Source organism: Epinephelus moara, chromosome 14 (genome assembly GCF_006386435.1).
Source record: "Epinephelus moara isolate mb chromosome 14, YSFRI_EMoa_1.0, whole genome shotgun sequence".
Taxonomy (NCBI): domain Eukaryota; kingdom Metazoa; phylum Chordata; class Actinopteri; order Perciformes; family Serranidae; genus Epinephelus; species Epinephelus moara.
This window is the reverse complement of record NC_065519.1, coordinates 25869367-25885952: the sequence shown is the minus strand read 5'-3', so window position 1 is coordinate 25885952 and position 16586 is coordinate 25869367. Positions and strand designations below refer to the sequence as shown.

The 16586-nt window shown below is 42.7% G+C and overlaps 1 protein-coding gene across 3 annotated transcripts in view; it reads right to left on the bottom strand.

Annotated features, from left to right (window-relative positions):
* The window catches only part of prkd3 (protein kinase D3), a 46348-nt gene that overhangs the window by 10553 nt on the left and 19209 nt on the right, over positions 1-16586 (bottom strand). For 2 of the 3 annotated variants that reach the window (XM_050062465.1, XM_050062463.1), the window contains exons 3-10: positions 10155-10293; positions 5543-5674; positions 4322-4479; positions 3224-3416; positions 3034-3111; positions 2760-2946; positions 931-1054; positions 630-707 (exon numbers count right to left, since the gene is read on the bottom strand). In XM_050062465.1, coding sequence (XP_049918422.1) covers positions 630-707; positions 931-1054; positions 2760-2946; positions 3034-3111; positions 3224-3416; positions 4322-4479; positions 5543-5674; positions 10155-10293 — 1089 coding nt within the window. The remainder of the gene's footprint in view (positions 1-629; positions 708-930; positions 1055-2759; positions 2947-3033; positions 3112-3223; positions 3417-4321; positions 4480-5542; positions 5675-10154; positions 10294-16586) is intronic. The other variant, XM_050062464.1, reaches the window with a different exon arrangement.

The window sequence follows — 16586 nt, the reverse complement described above, 5'->3', positions numbered from 1 at the left end:
CTACCACTTAACTTTGGAGTGGATTAAAAAAAGATTAAACATCAATCTAAAACTCACTGTTTGGATTTTAGAATGCAGGAATAATAGTGCATCAAAATTCTCCTGTAAATTTACTTTTTTTTTTTTACTTGGGGATCCCTAGGATTCCCTGTCAATTTTCTCATCTGATCTAATATACAGTAGTTAAATAGAACGACTGTGACTTGATCCTTTCACTTCACACGGGCAAGGCTGCAGAGTGAAAAACCACAGGGGAAATTTCAGCGGGCCAAACTGACCTCAGGGTAGTTTACAGTTGCAACACAACAGCCTTCAAGCTGAGTCACGCAGCTACCGCTAGTTAGATTGTATTTGCATACCCCTCACAAGTGTGACAATATTCAAACATTGATATGATATGATATACTCCCAATGACTTCAACATCACCAAAGCGATGTCATTTTCGATAGTATGGAGCTATAACGGGGACTTTACAGATTTTATTCACCATGAACTTCAACATTAAATCAATTAGCATTAAGCTGCTCCACTTTCTGTCAGTTTAATAAAAGCTTCTGTGTGTTTTGATGTGGGGGAGACGAGGCATGGTTTTCCAAGAACAAGGCAGAGATGATAGCTTTATGCTTACTTTGTAAAACTTGGCTCCGGTGTCGTTCTGGAAGAGACTCAAACTCTTGCTGTCCAGTCTCCAGTAATGTCTCTTCCGCTGTTTAAGGGGAAAAACGAACACTGAGTTAGTCCAAACAACAAAACACACATCACCTTCTGATAATACGCTACTTCAAAATTTCATGAGGAAAATACCTTCTGTGCTGAATTCAACACATGCGAACAGCTTTGGAGAAGGAGTTTTCCCCAGCATAGAGGCTAAACGCAGCCCATTTCAGACTGGGCTCCTTTGTTGGACTTTTTGGGGTTATCAGTCTTACCAGGTTGTCCCTGCTCGTATAATGAACCATCCAGCCCTCCTTCACCACGGTGGAGCTCCGCCTCTTGGTGTGTTTGATGGACTGGACCACCCGCATCAGAGGGATGTTGCTGCTAGTGGAGGGGCTAGACACACACGTACAAAAAAAATTAAGATTTCATGAAAAAATATAGCACTTACTCACTCTTTAAATACAATAAAACAGTAACGGCTTACATCTTAACTGACCTGTAGCCAGCTCATAAAAACTTTCATATTTGCTTTTCTAACCAGCCAGTGTCTGGTGGGTCTTTCCTGACAGAAATCCTGCACAGGAAGTGATGTATTTTATGTTTGCAGCAGTGGTAACACTACTGGAAACATAAAACGCACACTGCTGCTGTAGAATAAACATAGGAATTGAGCAGTTAGACCTGGTGGTTAAAAACATAACCGCAAAGTCCCCGGTTTGAATCAGACTGGTGACCTTTGTTGTATGTCTTCCCCTTCTCCTTCTCATTTCCTTTCACCTTTTACAGCTTTTTAATAAAGTATAATATGTAGTGGCCACTTTATTAGGTACACCTTTACACTCTAATGCTATTCAACGCTGTAAATTCTATCTTGACAAAGTTAGTATTTTGTTGACATTGTCAGGAATGTGTTAATTCAATTATATGCTTGTTACTGAGGTTGTAGTCTACAGTTTCTCATTTTTTGCCCTCCCTATTTATATACGAGAGGGGGGCAGAATATTAGAAACCCCTCTCAATATAATGTGGTCCACGACAACCCCACCACTAACTATGACCTCCATGCCAAACATATAATTAAATGACTACCTCTGTGATGGTGTCAAAAAAAACCTGAACATTAAAGGCATCATAAAATAAGCTTCATGGCAGAACAGTTGTATTGCATTATACTAGATTGTACCTAATAAAGTGAACACTGAATTGGGTAGCCAGTATAAGCAGTGATAGCCAACAAAGTAAACACTGCCACCTACTTTTCATTAACAGAAAATCTACATTTGCACATTACCATCCATGATGCTTGTCTCTGAATGTAGTACCAGAAATGAAAATGCAGAAATGTCAAACTGGATTACCTCAAGTTAAAGCACTAATAAGTAACTTTTATTTTTTTTTAAAAAGTAAATTAGTTTTGGTCATCTTTGACCTCACACGGCACTAAATGAAATAAATACTACTCTATCTGATTACTCTATTGCCCTGTAGCACTTCTAATGGCCCTACCACACGTTAACAAAAACGACAAAACAACCAATCACAGGCAAGGACTTCAACACAGCTGTCAATCATGTCAGTCACTGCTCATGCACTGTGGCTAAACTGTCTAAATTGACTAAAGAGCGCTGATCAAATATAAGTCAAGATTCTGTAACTTCAGAGACATATTTTAGTGTACTGTTTAGCTGTAAAATGAGAAAGGTTTTGACCTGGCCGCCATGTTGAAAACAGTGGAACTGTAACTAAGCCGTCCGGAGCAGACTTTCATTTTACAGTACACTAAAATGTTTCTGAAAACATCTGCAGCAAGAAATAGGCAATACAGTCACAGAATCCTGATTCATATTTGATCAGCGCTGTTTGACAGTTTGACTGCACACAAGGAGTGAATGACCTGATTGACATCTGCATTAGAGACTCCTCAGCTCTCACTGGTTGTTCTCAGCGGCCGCACAGTCTGATTCTGGCAAATGCTATTAGAAGCAGTGGGACAAGGATTATCTGTCTCATGTATTTCTTTCAGAACATAGTGACAGTTTCAGTAAACTTGACTTAAAGTTATTTTCCTAACTGTAACTTTAAATTAACGTCTTCATACCTAATAGTCTTAATGGGCTCTTCGTCCTTCTCTCTATCCAATAAGGGAGAATCCATGTCGAACATCCTCTCATCTGGGGTGGAGGGTTCCTCTGGGTCGTCCAGTCCTCTCCCGCCATCCATATCGCTACTGTCCACCTCCATAGTATCCATAGTAGTGTCTGAGTCTGGGCCGGGGCTGGCTGGCTCTATACAGGTACATTAAATATGCAAATATTTGAAATTGCAAGTACTCTGTATGCCACTGCGACTGTGAACTTGGATGCTGAATTTACCTCCATTGAAGTCCACCTCCCCCAAACAGTCTCTAGGTACCTTCGAAGCACATCGCTTATGGCAGTTGAATCTGCAATCTGGCAGATGACATTAAAAAAATGACTCAAAAACACAATAATTACGGCAAAGCATCACCAAAATCTTCTAAAATGAACCACAATGTATGAAACTCTTCTTATACAGTCCTACCTTTACACTGCATGCCCTGGCGAAAAAGACCCTTAAGCAGACGCTTGCAGTACTGGCAGATCGTGGGACGGGTGTAGGTGTGAATGGCGAAGGTGTGCGGCACCTTAACCCGCCCCAGCACCATCTTCTCCATCCAGATGGGCCTGCCGCTCCAGGACAGGATCCGCTTCCCGGCCTCCTGATGGGACCTCTGCTGTGGAGGTTGGATGGATGGATGGGGGGGGGGGGGGGGGGGAGAGACAGAGGGACGTTGGGAAGAATTAAAAACCATATGCAGGAAGGACGTGAATGTAGAAATAAAGGAACAACAGCCTCAAAGGGAGTATTTGAATGATAGGGAAAGACAGAGTGAATAATGACATGGCAGTAGAAGAAGAGAAAGAAATCAGCGGAAAAGGGAAAAAAGGAATCCGTCATACCGAGTTAGCATGACTTTGCATAGTTAACGCGATCCCAGTGGTCGAAAAAACGGTTATTAGATTTGTCATGTTTTACCACATATGAGCGTTTAGTTCTGATTTTATATGATAAATCAAGCAGCCTGGAAGCTCCTGTCAAAAAAGGAAGGAAGCTTCTTCATGTTCAAAAGTGAGTCAATACATAAACTTGGACTTTTAATGTCATTAACATAATTACATTTCCTGATGACCTTTCGTGGGGACACAGACAAGAGAGGAATATTCCAGTGCAAAAACTGTTTCATAAGACCTCGCCGAGGATCACTCCACAGAGCTCTCTGCAGCTCAATTCAATTTTCTGCATCAGTGGTATTCTACAACAGGGCCTTGGAGATTCACCCATGGAATGGGAGCCAAATTTGATAAGTTTAGACACGTTTAACAGTTGAGACAAAGCTTGTGAGCAGCATGCAGATTGACTGCCTCGCATTCTTGGCCAATTCACCTGGCTCCCAGTCTGATTCAGGATCACATCTAAACTCGAGCCAGCTCGTTTTATTTGTAAGGATAAAAAAATCATTACCTCCATTCAGGGGGATAAGCAGACACTGATGTCTTTCCAACTTTTCACAGTCCTCTTTAAAGAGGTTCTTCATTTCTATCCAAATATGCATTTAAGCATTCACCAATCAGGACTCACCTCATCCAGGACCACCACGGCATTTTCGGCAGGTGCTGGTCGGGGGACGGAGAGGGAGGGTCCAGGCAGTGAGACATTGGACAGTCGCCTCTTCCTGACACCAGTACAGTTATTTGGGATCTTAAAGGCGCAGCGCTTGTGGTAGTTCAGCCCACATCCTTGAAATATGAAAACACAAATGACATCAGTCACAAACACAAAGGTAGTGTGAACATATTTCCACTCCACAAATCGACCACATGATGGCCCCACTGATGAACAGGCTTAGGGAGAAGAATTTACGACTATGAATGTTTCACTGGTAAATAAATCAACCTCTTAAATTTAATTTACAGTCAGAGGAGACTTCAAATGCAGCCTAATGACATGAAAATTAAAGAGCATAATTCAGATCTGATCAAACAAGGACTGACATGCCATAATTCCACTGGGATCTGAATGTCAGGCGTTTTACTGGATACAGTGCTGAATCTCTCGTGTTTGCTTGTATATCTCCCTGACACATTGTTAAGGTCAGACAGGTGGTGTGACTGTGTATGGAAACGGTAGGAAGCGGGCTGGATTTCTCCCTGACATACAGTGAAAGGCAGGGTTTGAGTTAAGGAGGGATCTGAGCCCCCGTGAAAGCAGTAAAATCATCTGTGGGAGTCGCTAATACATTAGCAACAACCATCATTTTAATCATAAGTAATAAGGGTTGTAACTCTTTGTGTGTTCATGCCGAGCCTGGAGGTCAGCGCACACAGAATACACCATATGTAGACTGATGCTTGTAAAGTGGAACCAAATTTCACGACCACAAGTTCTGCGGAAACTTTTAGCAGTAGCCTATGCCGCTGGCAACATATGCTGAGGTTACTGCAACAAGTGGATTGCCATGTGAGTGAGTCACACTATGGCGAGCACAAATGAAACCCCGAACCTGGAGGACCCGTCTGCGGGTTTCCGGTCAGCTCCACCAGCAACTGAGAGAGAGTTGTGTATAAGACGAGGACAGTGTGTCACCGTTACTCCACTGTATTTTGGTATTTTCGATTTCACAGCATAAGAGATAGACTTTTCAATTCACTTCTCTCTCTGTCTTGCACGCAAACCTAACCCCATAAAGAGAACCCCACAAAGCTCAAAGGCCTGGCAGTGACACAGCAGGGTTCTGTAGTATTCAATGACATGTGTGTGTGTGTGTGTGTGTGTGTGTGTGTGTGTGTCTGTGCGTCTAACCTTCACATTTGAGCCCCTGCCGGACAAGACCCCATAGCATCTCCCCACAGTAATCACAGAAGGTGGGGGCCTTGTAGGAGTGGACATAAAGGGCATGGGGTCGGATCTGGAAGTCTTCAACTGTGGCTTGAGCTAGAAACAATACACAAGTGATATAACTAAAAGTTTGCCAAAGAAAAACAAATATGGAGAACAGTTTAAAAATAAAAAAGAGGACTGAAAGAAAGAAATGATGAGAAAAGATGACAAACAAATCAAAAACACAAGAGGAGAGCAGCCATTTATCACGTGTATTTGGCAACTATTTCACATTTTAATATAAAACTAATATAAAAGGCAATACACAGTCTCACTATGTGTGTGCATATGAGAAAATGTAATTTAATAAAAGAGAGATTGCGCTCAGACAAACAAATCAGCGTCTGACTCCTCATGCTGTGTCCAAACTGCTGCAGTAGAGGGCGCCACATCTACAAAAGACACCTCTACAATTTCATCATCCCATGTATGAAAGAAAGTGATAGGGCACACCCATGAGACAGCGGAGAAGTGCAGAGTGACCCCGTTATATCAGTCTGTCTTTGTTATTAAGAACACAACATCAAAACCAACAGAGCTGTGTCTCGTCCCTCTTCCTGTTTCTCTCCTCTTTTGCCTCCATGTCTCTTCTGCTGTGTGTCAAACAGACACACTGAGCTCATTGTTGGAAGCAAGCGTTGGTTAATCATGGCTGTGAATCATCAAAGATGTGAAGATGAGTAAGATATGGAGGTGACTGCTGCCAAGACCTGTGTGTGCAGCTGAAGCCTCAGAGCTCGCATTAGCAACATGTTCCTGTGCAATCATTTATTCGGCCGCGGTGGCCATCGAGGGGATTGGTTAATCTTTATACTCGGGTTAAGCAGCAAAACCTGTGTGCTGGGGATGGTGACGTCATAGTGTGTATGTGTACGTGTGTGTGTGTGTGTGTGTGTGTGTGTGTGTAAGTTCACTTCCTTTGAGGTGATTGAAACAAACGTATTTGGACAACTGAGGACATTCTCAGCTGCGGTCTTGAACAACAAATATGACATGTGGCCAGTAAGAAAAAAAACCCAACTTCCTTTGCTAAGAATCTGCTCTGTATAAAGGACACAGAGAACATCCTTTAAACAAGAAATCAATTTAAGATTTGGAGCAAAAAGAACACTAGAAATTGCAGATATCCTCAAAGGCAATAAAAAGCCTGTCACACTGAATCAATGTGATCTGTTCATTTGATAAAAGAATGCAACATGTCCACAAGTAGGGCAGGTACAGGGTCAATTTATTTTAGTTTCTACCCAAATAATAAACTTTTTTCATAATTTTTAACGCACTTAGTGTAAGCGCTGGCATTAAATTATCTGAGGTATTTATATTTATGTAACACTATTAATACACAAGCCACATTTTTTTGCCATTGCAGAGAAATAGGGTGGCTGTCGGGGTGATTTTCGCAGTTTGGGTTTAATTTGAAAGAGAAGAAAGAACCCAAGCAGGTCACATGTCGTGGGGCGAACATAGCTCCCTGGCACAGACACATGAAAGGCAGCATTCATGAGCTTATTCACACATGGCTTGCAAAACAACTGGCTGCTTCTTAGCAGCCGCTGCGTTATGTAATGCTCGTTGTGCTAATTAGCATCAAACAACACCAAACATAAACTCGACGCGGTGTTTTTCGCAGCACTTCTCACGAGCCGAGGGGCTTACATGAATGCACTATCTGTTTGCTTTGAGGCGCAGAGTTTCCATTTGGAGGCCACAAGTTTCCAACTGACAAAAACAAGTTTGCTATTATGACAAACAGAAGGTATTGTAAAATATCAATTTCACACCGCCAGCAGTGGTGAACAAGGAGCTTGTGAAAGTGGGTGGGAATTTCTAAGGGGAGTGAAAAACAGAACAAAGGGACAATCGGTCAGGCCAAGCCTCAAACCTCATGGGCTGAGATGGCCTGCGCAGTGTCCGTCGTGTCCAGGGCCGCCCCGCACATCAGAGCGTGTTTACACTCCGCGGGTCTACTACAATCACTTACTGCAGGGAAAACAAACCCTCTTCTTTGAGCCCAAAGCCAAGAAAAAGCCACTTCTGCCTCCCTCTCGCAGCGAGAGAGATATTCAAACCGTCTCTCTCCCACAGCCACGGAATCCAACAACAGGTTGGTTAAGGAAAACTGAACGGAAGATGACAGGAGACAAATTGCGGGGCGAAAAAAAAAGGCTCATATTTTCTCTGAACCAAATGAAGGGCTTGGGAACGCAGATCTCTCAGCTCGTGTTTCTCAAACAAAGATCAAGTGTCTGACATGCAAAGCCCCTCTCGTGAAGAAAGCCAAGTTTATTGAGTGTTAGATGAAATAAAAAAAAAAAGCATGTGTGTTGCATGTGTAGCAAATCTGAGATCCGACTCCTCTATAACATCTTCATCAGGTATATCTCGGGCTATAAATTGTCAAGCTCCACTGCTGGAGCTTACACCTGCAGATGGATTTGTTGAGGTAGGAGGGATTAGAATGAGAGAAAGCGAGGAGGGGAAGAGAGCGACAAAGACTGACACAAAAGAGAGCACAAGACAAACACAGACAGTCAGAAACAAAAAGAAGGAAGTTCTCCAGTCTTTAGTCTACATTCCTCAGCCCTGATGCCTGAAGTATCCTCAGATCCTGAACCTATACAATCATCCCCAGTCTAAATCTCCACAAACAATACTCTCAGCCCAGGAGACAGGGGGAGATATTCAGCACAGGTGGTGTCAGGTGCTTCCCAGTGGAGACAGATGGAGAAGGAGAACAGATTAGAGCAGAACAGATACTCTAAGCCATTTGTTGGTCTCAGCACTGCACAGGAAGCTGATTCATTCATCGCAGGAAATGACAAAGAAAAACCAAACACCTGCGTAACCACTAGAAAAGGTGGACAATCTGATGAACCTTTGTTTAGGGGAATGAAAACAAATTTATCACAAAATAAAAAACAGCTGAGTGGAGTGTCAGATGATTCACTAGCAGTCATTTAATTGATGACACCAAACTGCACTTGAATAATTTTTCAGCGAAGCTACAGAGGACTCTGACCCACTGAAGTGCCCTTGAACAAGACACTATAGGCTGTGTTTACTGGAAGGTTTGTCAACTATGACTAGGCACAGAAAATAGCACACATAAAGCTTCCTCCAGTTTATTAGTGTTAGACCATTGTTTGGACTTTAACACCCTTGGTTTGTACTGCTTGGTGGACTTTTATGTCCATTTTCCTCCTGTTTTGAAAGTCTAAAGAAGCAAAGCCTTAAGTCCAAGTTTCTTTGGACAATCTTTGCTGGCGTTTCAACTGACATGAGCATAAGATCAGTGAAAGGTTGGGTACGGTTTACTTGAACCGATACCAGTACCGGTACCTGTAATTCGGTACTGGTACCTTGTTTTGGTACTTAATGTCTCTGTTATAACGAAAATGTCATTTCTGAACAAGCTTCAAGGGTGACGTAGTAGACTAAAAAGCAATTCTGTTCCTCTGCTCTTTCTTAAACACACATAGAGCTAATCTTCGGTCACTGTGTGTGCTTGTGTGTCAGTGCATGTGTGTGATAGTAGGCGATTACTAAAATAATATAGAAAAGAAAATAGACCAGATGCCGAAACTGTCGTGGCAGATCGGCGCTGCAGTGATAGTTTTGGCTTGCTGGGAAGCCGATGGAGGGGCTGCAGAGTTCCATGGCTGGCTTCCTGGCTTCGGGGCGCTTCCGCCTCCTGTCTGAAGTCGAACCCGACTGCTCTGCAGAGCTCTGTTCCTGGCCTTGGAGCTCTGTGGCTGGCTCACAGGCTTAGGTCTGCTTCACAGCACTTCCGCTTCTTGTCTTAACCGTGCTTTCTCACCCAGATGCACTCTTAGGTACCAACATTTGGCACCAATGGATTTAACATGAATCCGTACTTGGTACTACTGTTGTCATTCGGTCGGTACCATGAAAAGTATCAAGTTCAGTACCCAAACCCACTGAATACACTGGTCACATATGCTAAAAGTCTTCTGCTGGGTTTCTGTCCCGTGGTTCAAAATTCATGTCAGCAGCTGATCTCAAGAAGTATGTCCCAATATCTCCTCTGCGCTTCCATGATGATGAGAACAAGTTATTGGATATTTCCTCTGAACATCCAAGATTCTCACATTAAGAGGCATAAACTCTTGAGACTCTATGATTTAAACCTCTCGTTCATTCTGTACCTTTATATTTGCCAAGAGCAACAGTCCATAAAGGTCTGTTGAGTCAATGTTTTTTTATTCCTTCACAAAAATGCTAAGTAGTGATTCATTCTGGTACTACTTTGTTCAAGAGGTTGTCTACAGATATCAGACTCTTCAATTTAATGCATTTTAAGACCATTTCAAGATCATTTTTAACCAAATTTGAGACTGAACTTTGGACAAATCATCAAGCATTCAAACATTGCATGTAAGTATGAAGGTAAGTATATGTGGTCCCATTCAGAGGTAGGTGTTATACAGGAATATAGTTATTAAGTTTGCAACAACCATTGAAGGTGAGGTGAGACTCCATGCATCCATGTATAGTTCCACTGCGGCCTACATACCAGAGAGCACCACCTCAATGAGGTCTCCTTCGTGGATGTCCTCGGCCGAGGTTAGCCTCTGCAAGATGTTCTCGTCGCTTAAGTCGTGGCGGAACAGCAGGATCTTGTCGTACATGCCAAAGAAGCCGCACTCTGGGAACTGGAGAGAAGAGGAGATACAAGTTAAGATACTAGTGAAGGTCTAAGCGTGATACATAAAGACAGATGTAATGTGTAAGAATCCGTCATGGGTAATGCACTTCAGAGGGTCCACATCTGATACAGCAACTAAGAGACGAAAAATTAGATTCGGTTCAGCCCCCAACAATTTTTTTATGGAAGACCTTATGTAAATACACACAAGCACATGCACGCCCATAGTACGTCATTTCCAGTGGCTTACATCACCATCGTAACGGGGACTGGAGTATTCTGAACCCAGTGGCTCAGGAAGAGAGCCCCTGCTCAGACCTCCTTTCCTCCCTTCACAGGACTCTACACTATAAAGCAGGAGGAAATAACACTAAAGGGCTCTTCAGTGAAGAAGAAGGAAGTAATGTATTAGTTATATTGTTTATTAAGTGCACACAATGAGAGAGTCATCTGAATTCCAGCAGGGCCAAGACCCCAATTCAGCAGTCACCATCACTGACCACATCTGAGCCAAACTAAACCTAGACAAGCTGGGTCTGACCTGGAGCTGAGCGCAACAACGTAAAGTCACGTGATCGAGGAAGGGGGTGGAGAGAAGGGTGGGTAAGGGAGACAGGGAAGGAGGAGGAGGAGGAGGAGGTAAACATCCTGAGAGGAGTAGAGGAGAATCAGCTCACAGGAAGTGCAGCGCCACTCAATACTGAGTCACTTCCTCTTCTGAGGGCAGCCCATAGCCTCTTAGAGAGTGATTTTTTTGATCGGGCTAAAACCAAATTATAAGAACAGAGTATATATGCAAATATCTACTGTACACCTGCGCTTAAAATTGAAGGCTGCACATAGAGGACTCATGATTAGAATACCGGCTCTCATGTCCTGCACAGCATCACTTTGCAAACCTGACAGCGCGGAAAAAGCCGATCAACTGTAGATGGATGTTCAGAGCTGTCATGCATGGTTTGTATCAAAGTGGGAATTGGGGCGCAGTCATTTTACACCGTGGCTTGAGCCTACTCTCAGTGCCAAGCAGGCTGGTACTGGAGGATCCACCAGCTGTTTCCCCCTGAACCAGGGTCACACACAATGGGCCACATAGAACAATGCCACTACGACCCAGGAGCAACCGGAGGCTGGCAAAGCGTCTGGGCACGGGACGCACAAGACACCTGGAGCCTCTCGACTGCCAAGAAACACAGATACAGAGACAGCAAGACAGATTGATGGCTCAGGAAAACATGGGTGTATCAGATGACTCGTGTCAACAAAGCCAGAAGCATGAGCCATCAGAGGGCAAAAATTTAATTCTGAAACTGACGACTGCTGAGGCCTGCTCTGGTCTTTTAGGCAGCAGATTGCACTAGTGGTTGGACAGAAAGACATTACAACAAAGGACCTGGTCCCCCTACCCCCCCAACCTACACTCTTAATCTCCCTGTGGTGGAGAACAAGTTCCCTTCAGGGATCAATAAAATAAAACATCATAACACATAACTTTGCTTCTTGTGGGTTTTTCCCATGAAAGACCCAGCTTAAAATAGCATCCATGAACTATCCATAGGTTCACTCTAAGAGTAAAGGACATGTCACTGACACATCAATATTCCTCTGTGCATATCTTATGCAACAGTTGCATTGCAGAGGATGCAATATAAGGCATGCTGAACCAATCAGTCAGTAACCAGGATTTTGTTTCTGGAAAGATACACTGCTGTTCAGCATTCCAGATGTGATATATATATATATCCAATTCACCTCCAGGGTAGTGAGCTGGGGGTAGATAACTCACTGGCAGATATCTTGAAACCAAAGCTATCCGCAAAGCTAAATTCTACTTGGGATAATTGGAAGAAATGAGTTTTAATGTAATGTGGGTGGACACTTTAAATAAATATGGTAATATAATTTTAAGGGAATTAGAGTGTTGAATTACTGCGTTATTTCCATCTCAAAATTACCCCAGAAATTGCTGGAGTGGTCATTCCTAAATGGGGGCACTGAGGTCGTGTGAGGTTAAAGCTTGCATATAATGTGTAAAGGTTTGTACAGCATGTCTTTTTTTCACAATTGCTGGCCCCCACTGGTGAAAATAACTGGAGGCCAACATTACTACATTTAAGAGGCTAAGGCCTGTTTGAGCTAGCCGTTCACACGTAGCTGTTTAAAGGGGGTTTTATACTTCTGCGTCAAACCCACGCCATAGCCTGACGTGTACCTCCCCAGAAATGTAACATTGTGGCGCAGCAATGCAGACCTCCTGCCTATTTTTATAAGCTGAAACCATTTCCCTGACTGGAAAGAGAGCTTTCATTTACTTTTATTTCACAAATAAGAAACAATAACTTGTTAAGACAGTAAAGCCGCCACAAAATAGCATTTTATGTCTTGTGTGTGATTTATCCTGGCTTCATATGACCAGAGGAAATCTCCGCTAATCGCTAGGCTAATTTATACAATGTAAAACGCTACAGGCTTGTGCTAATAATGTTAGCATGTTATATTCGTTTAGAGAATGCGTTTAGTATAAGACAGTTGTTTTGTCAGTGAACCTTGTGAGTTGTAATGAAGCCGAATTTTGTTACATTACCTTTGTTAAATGTTGCTGCAGCTAAGCTAATTTATACAATGTAAAATGCCATAAGCTCGTACTAATAACATTAGCATATTGTGTCGTGTCGAAACAAAAGACAAGTGCTTTGTCTGTGAATGCTGCGAGTTATAGTGAAGCTGATTTGTGTACTTGCGTTAGAAATTGTTGAAATTAGAAACTGACACACCACCGCACAAGTAGGCTATAAATGCTCACAACGGCGTAGGCCATGTGTGTAGGCTATGGTGTAGGCTCTGCATAGAGCTGAGACACAAGTATAAATCTGCCTTAAGCCAACTTGAAGGTAGTGGCATATTGTGAAACTAACCTAAAGAAGCAGACACAATAAACACACTTCAGAGAACTATGGGCAATGAAACCTGACTGCTGTGTCTCCCCAAGGCCTAACAATGACCGACAGCCGACCATGGGCTTGGTGTGTAGGGGCCTTAAGGCATCAATTGGCACCAATCCTGTCACATAGCTTGCCAGGTAGAAGGCTAAATGACGCTCCAACTTAAGGCTGAATTTTGGCGAGGGAACAGCTGGCATGCTCATTTTCAAAGGGGTCCCTTGAACTATCACCTAAAGATATCTGAATGAAAATGGGTTCTATGGGTACCCATGAGTCTCGCCTAAACTTGAGAAAGCTTGTTCCCTGTTAAAGTGTTGTTCTAACAATCAATTTAATCCTTTAAAATAAAGCTGTATATTTGTCTTTATAAGGAAAACGATAGATATAACAGGATTGTTGTGGAACTCGAAATGTTAACTGTACTGGTGTAAGTCTGTGCACATCAGATAATTAGTAATATTAACTGTTAAATGAGAAACAAATGTATACCAGCGTGCAATTCCTTAACTCATATTGACACAGATATTCAAACTAGCCTACTACAACAGCATAATTGAATTCCTGAAATTTAGTTATGACTTTTGGTTTAAGGTTGTAACCCCAAGATCTTCAGTGGCCCCATGTGGCCAACTCTATGAAAAAATTCTCGGAGCGCCACTGCATACACTCACGATCACACAGACAACTCGCCACCATGATGCTGATGAGTTTTTAATGCTGTGATGCAGACTAGAGGTAAGCCTTCGCAAACACTGCGGGCTTGTGGCGTGTTTGACTGTTCATGTGTTTTTGCCAAATGAGGATATTTTGTGACAACAATTCATCATATAGAGACACTCTCATCCGTCCATGTGTTACATAGGAGTCTACCATCAATCAATCTGTGTGAAGATGATCTCCGCTGCGTCAAATCTATAGCAAACACAAATATGAGGAGCTCATAGGAGAAAGTTTTGCTCAGCTCTGATTGTAACACAAGGCACGTGCCTGTATAATGGAACATTTCCAACTCACCCCCTCCATCTGACATACCTACTTCCTAAACCCTGTCACCGTCTGAGGTGATTAATACTATGTGGCTCAAACCAACACCACACAGGCAGGGGGGGCATCCTTCCTGAGCCGGCTGCAGTGTCACGGTGAGGTTTTCCTCCACTCGCCTGCTCTCGAACCCCGCACGCACATGGGTCGATGCCCAAATCTAGCCAGCTGGAGTCACCTCCTCTTGGCACCCCCCTGCAACACTTTCCACTGTACAGAACGGGTCCCATTCCAGAGCAAAAGCCTCAGCAGGCCATAATGTAACGGCTGCAAGGGCAGAGGACACTACTTTTTTCCATGCCCCATTAAAGCAAGAGGAAGCCAGAGGTACAAGAACAATAGTTTGGCCGGTTTAGGACACATTTTTAACAGTATGTTGTTCAGATTGTACAGATAAAGTGATAATTGATGGCTAACCTGTGGCAGCATGCACGCTTAAAGTAGAACTCTATTCACACAAGCTTCCAGCGCACATGCATGTAAAAACAAACCTCCACATATGCTCCTGTACACATATGTACCCTCACACACCATCAGCCACACATGCTACTGCATACATCTCCGAAGCCCATAGTGACTAAGCATGTCTTTTGTCATCTTCAAACGCAAATCCATTCAGCCGAGCAGCCGCGACCACACACGCACACCAAAGACCCCGGCGCGGAGGAGCTGTGTGTGAGGTCCACAAGTCAGGCTGGAAAGACGAGTGGAAAGGGGCTTTGCAGTAGTAAGCTTTTGTTAAACTAACTAATCCGTCATTGATATGCTAAATCCTGTTATAAGGAAAGAGAGTGAGAGGCAGGAGAGAAGAGGAAAGAGGGGAGATGATGGTGGGGGGAGAGGGCCAGGGAGCGGGACAGATCTGAAATATGGTCCTATTTCATTGGGAGCCAAAAACAAATTACCTCAAGACAGCCATGAAGAAATGATCTGGTTTGAATAACAGAGTATGCCATTTGGCACTGAAGAATACTGATGCTTTCTCGTGCATAGCTAGTACTATCAGTTGCATTGTGAAGCTCAAAATGATAAATTAGGGAAATGACTCAAAGGTCATAACTCAACCATGTACAATGTGACATTAAAACTCGAATGTTCTGCTGATTTTTTCCCCTATCACAGTGAAATAACACAAAACCAATGTGTGAAGGCAGAGGACAATAAAAGGCTGTTGTCGAAATAGAATAGTTTTCGCATGATCCTGTGGTTAGACATTTGTGTCTCTGTGCATATGTGATGTGTGGCTGAGGTGGGTGGCAAAAGGGAAGCAGTGTTGAGAGCGGTGCACAGGCTCTGACAGATGGGCATGTGATTACAGTAAGGAAAAGTATGCTGCTTGACCTCAGGCTGCCTCACACCTTTATTAGTCTGGCAGCAGGCCAGACAGATGTGGAGGACAGTAACAGTAAAGCGTCCTGCTCCAGATCAGTCTGCATGAGCTAAAGCTTGTACTGTCTGAAGAAGTGTTATAGCTATATATCTTTCTTTTTAGAAATGAAGTAAAATTCTTTTAAGGGTCATTCACACATGCACATATTAATCTTTTCATTACTGGGTCCACAAAATGTCGGAAAAAAGTAGAGATGTTCCAATACCGATATCAGTATCAGAAATGCCTCCACGTAGCCTAAAATGCTGAACTGGATATCAGTGAGTACACAAGTCTATGCACCAGTCCAATACCACTTTATTCATTAAATAACTTTTAAGAAGTTTCACACCTGCATAACATGGCTGCTATCCCATAAATCAATTCTTCTTTGTGGCTCAAAAACAGTAGCAGCAAGTGGCAACTGGCAACTACTGATTTACAGCAGCAAAGAAAAACTGATTTCTGGTTACCAGTGTAGGGTTAGCCGATAGCAAGTTGCCAGCAATTTGGAAATTTCTGTGGTATTCATTATCTGTGTGCATTTGTTTAATTTTGACAAAGGGTTTAACTTCAGTCATGCCATGTTGTTTAGTATGTAAAGCAGTTGATGTACAAATTCCATTTTTTTTCTACCAATAATGAAATTCAAATCAAATCAAATCAAATGCCATACAACAATAAAAGCATTCATTTCACATCCATACGGGGTTAGGATACAGCTGTTAATATTTTTTATAGCAATGGTATCAGATTGGTCCTCGGTATCGGCTGATATACGAGTTCAGGTATTAGGTATTAGGTATATATAGTTCAGGAATCGGTATGGGAAGGAAAAAACGGTACTGGAACATCTCTAGAAAATAGTTAACAAATTCTACAACAGTTTCATAAAGCTCAAAATTATGCTATCAAATAGCTCATTTTGTTCAACCAACAATCCAAAAA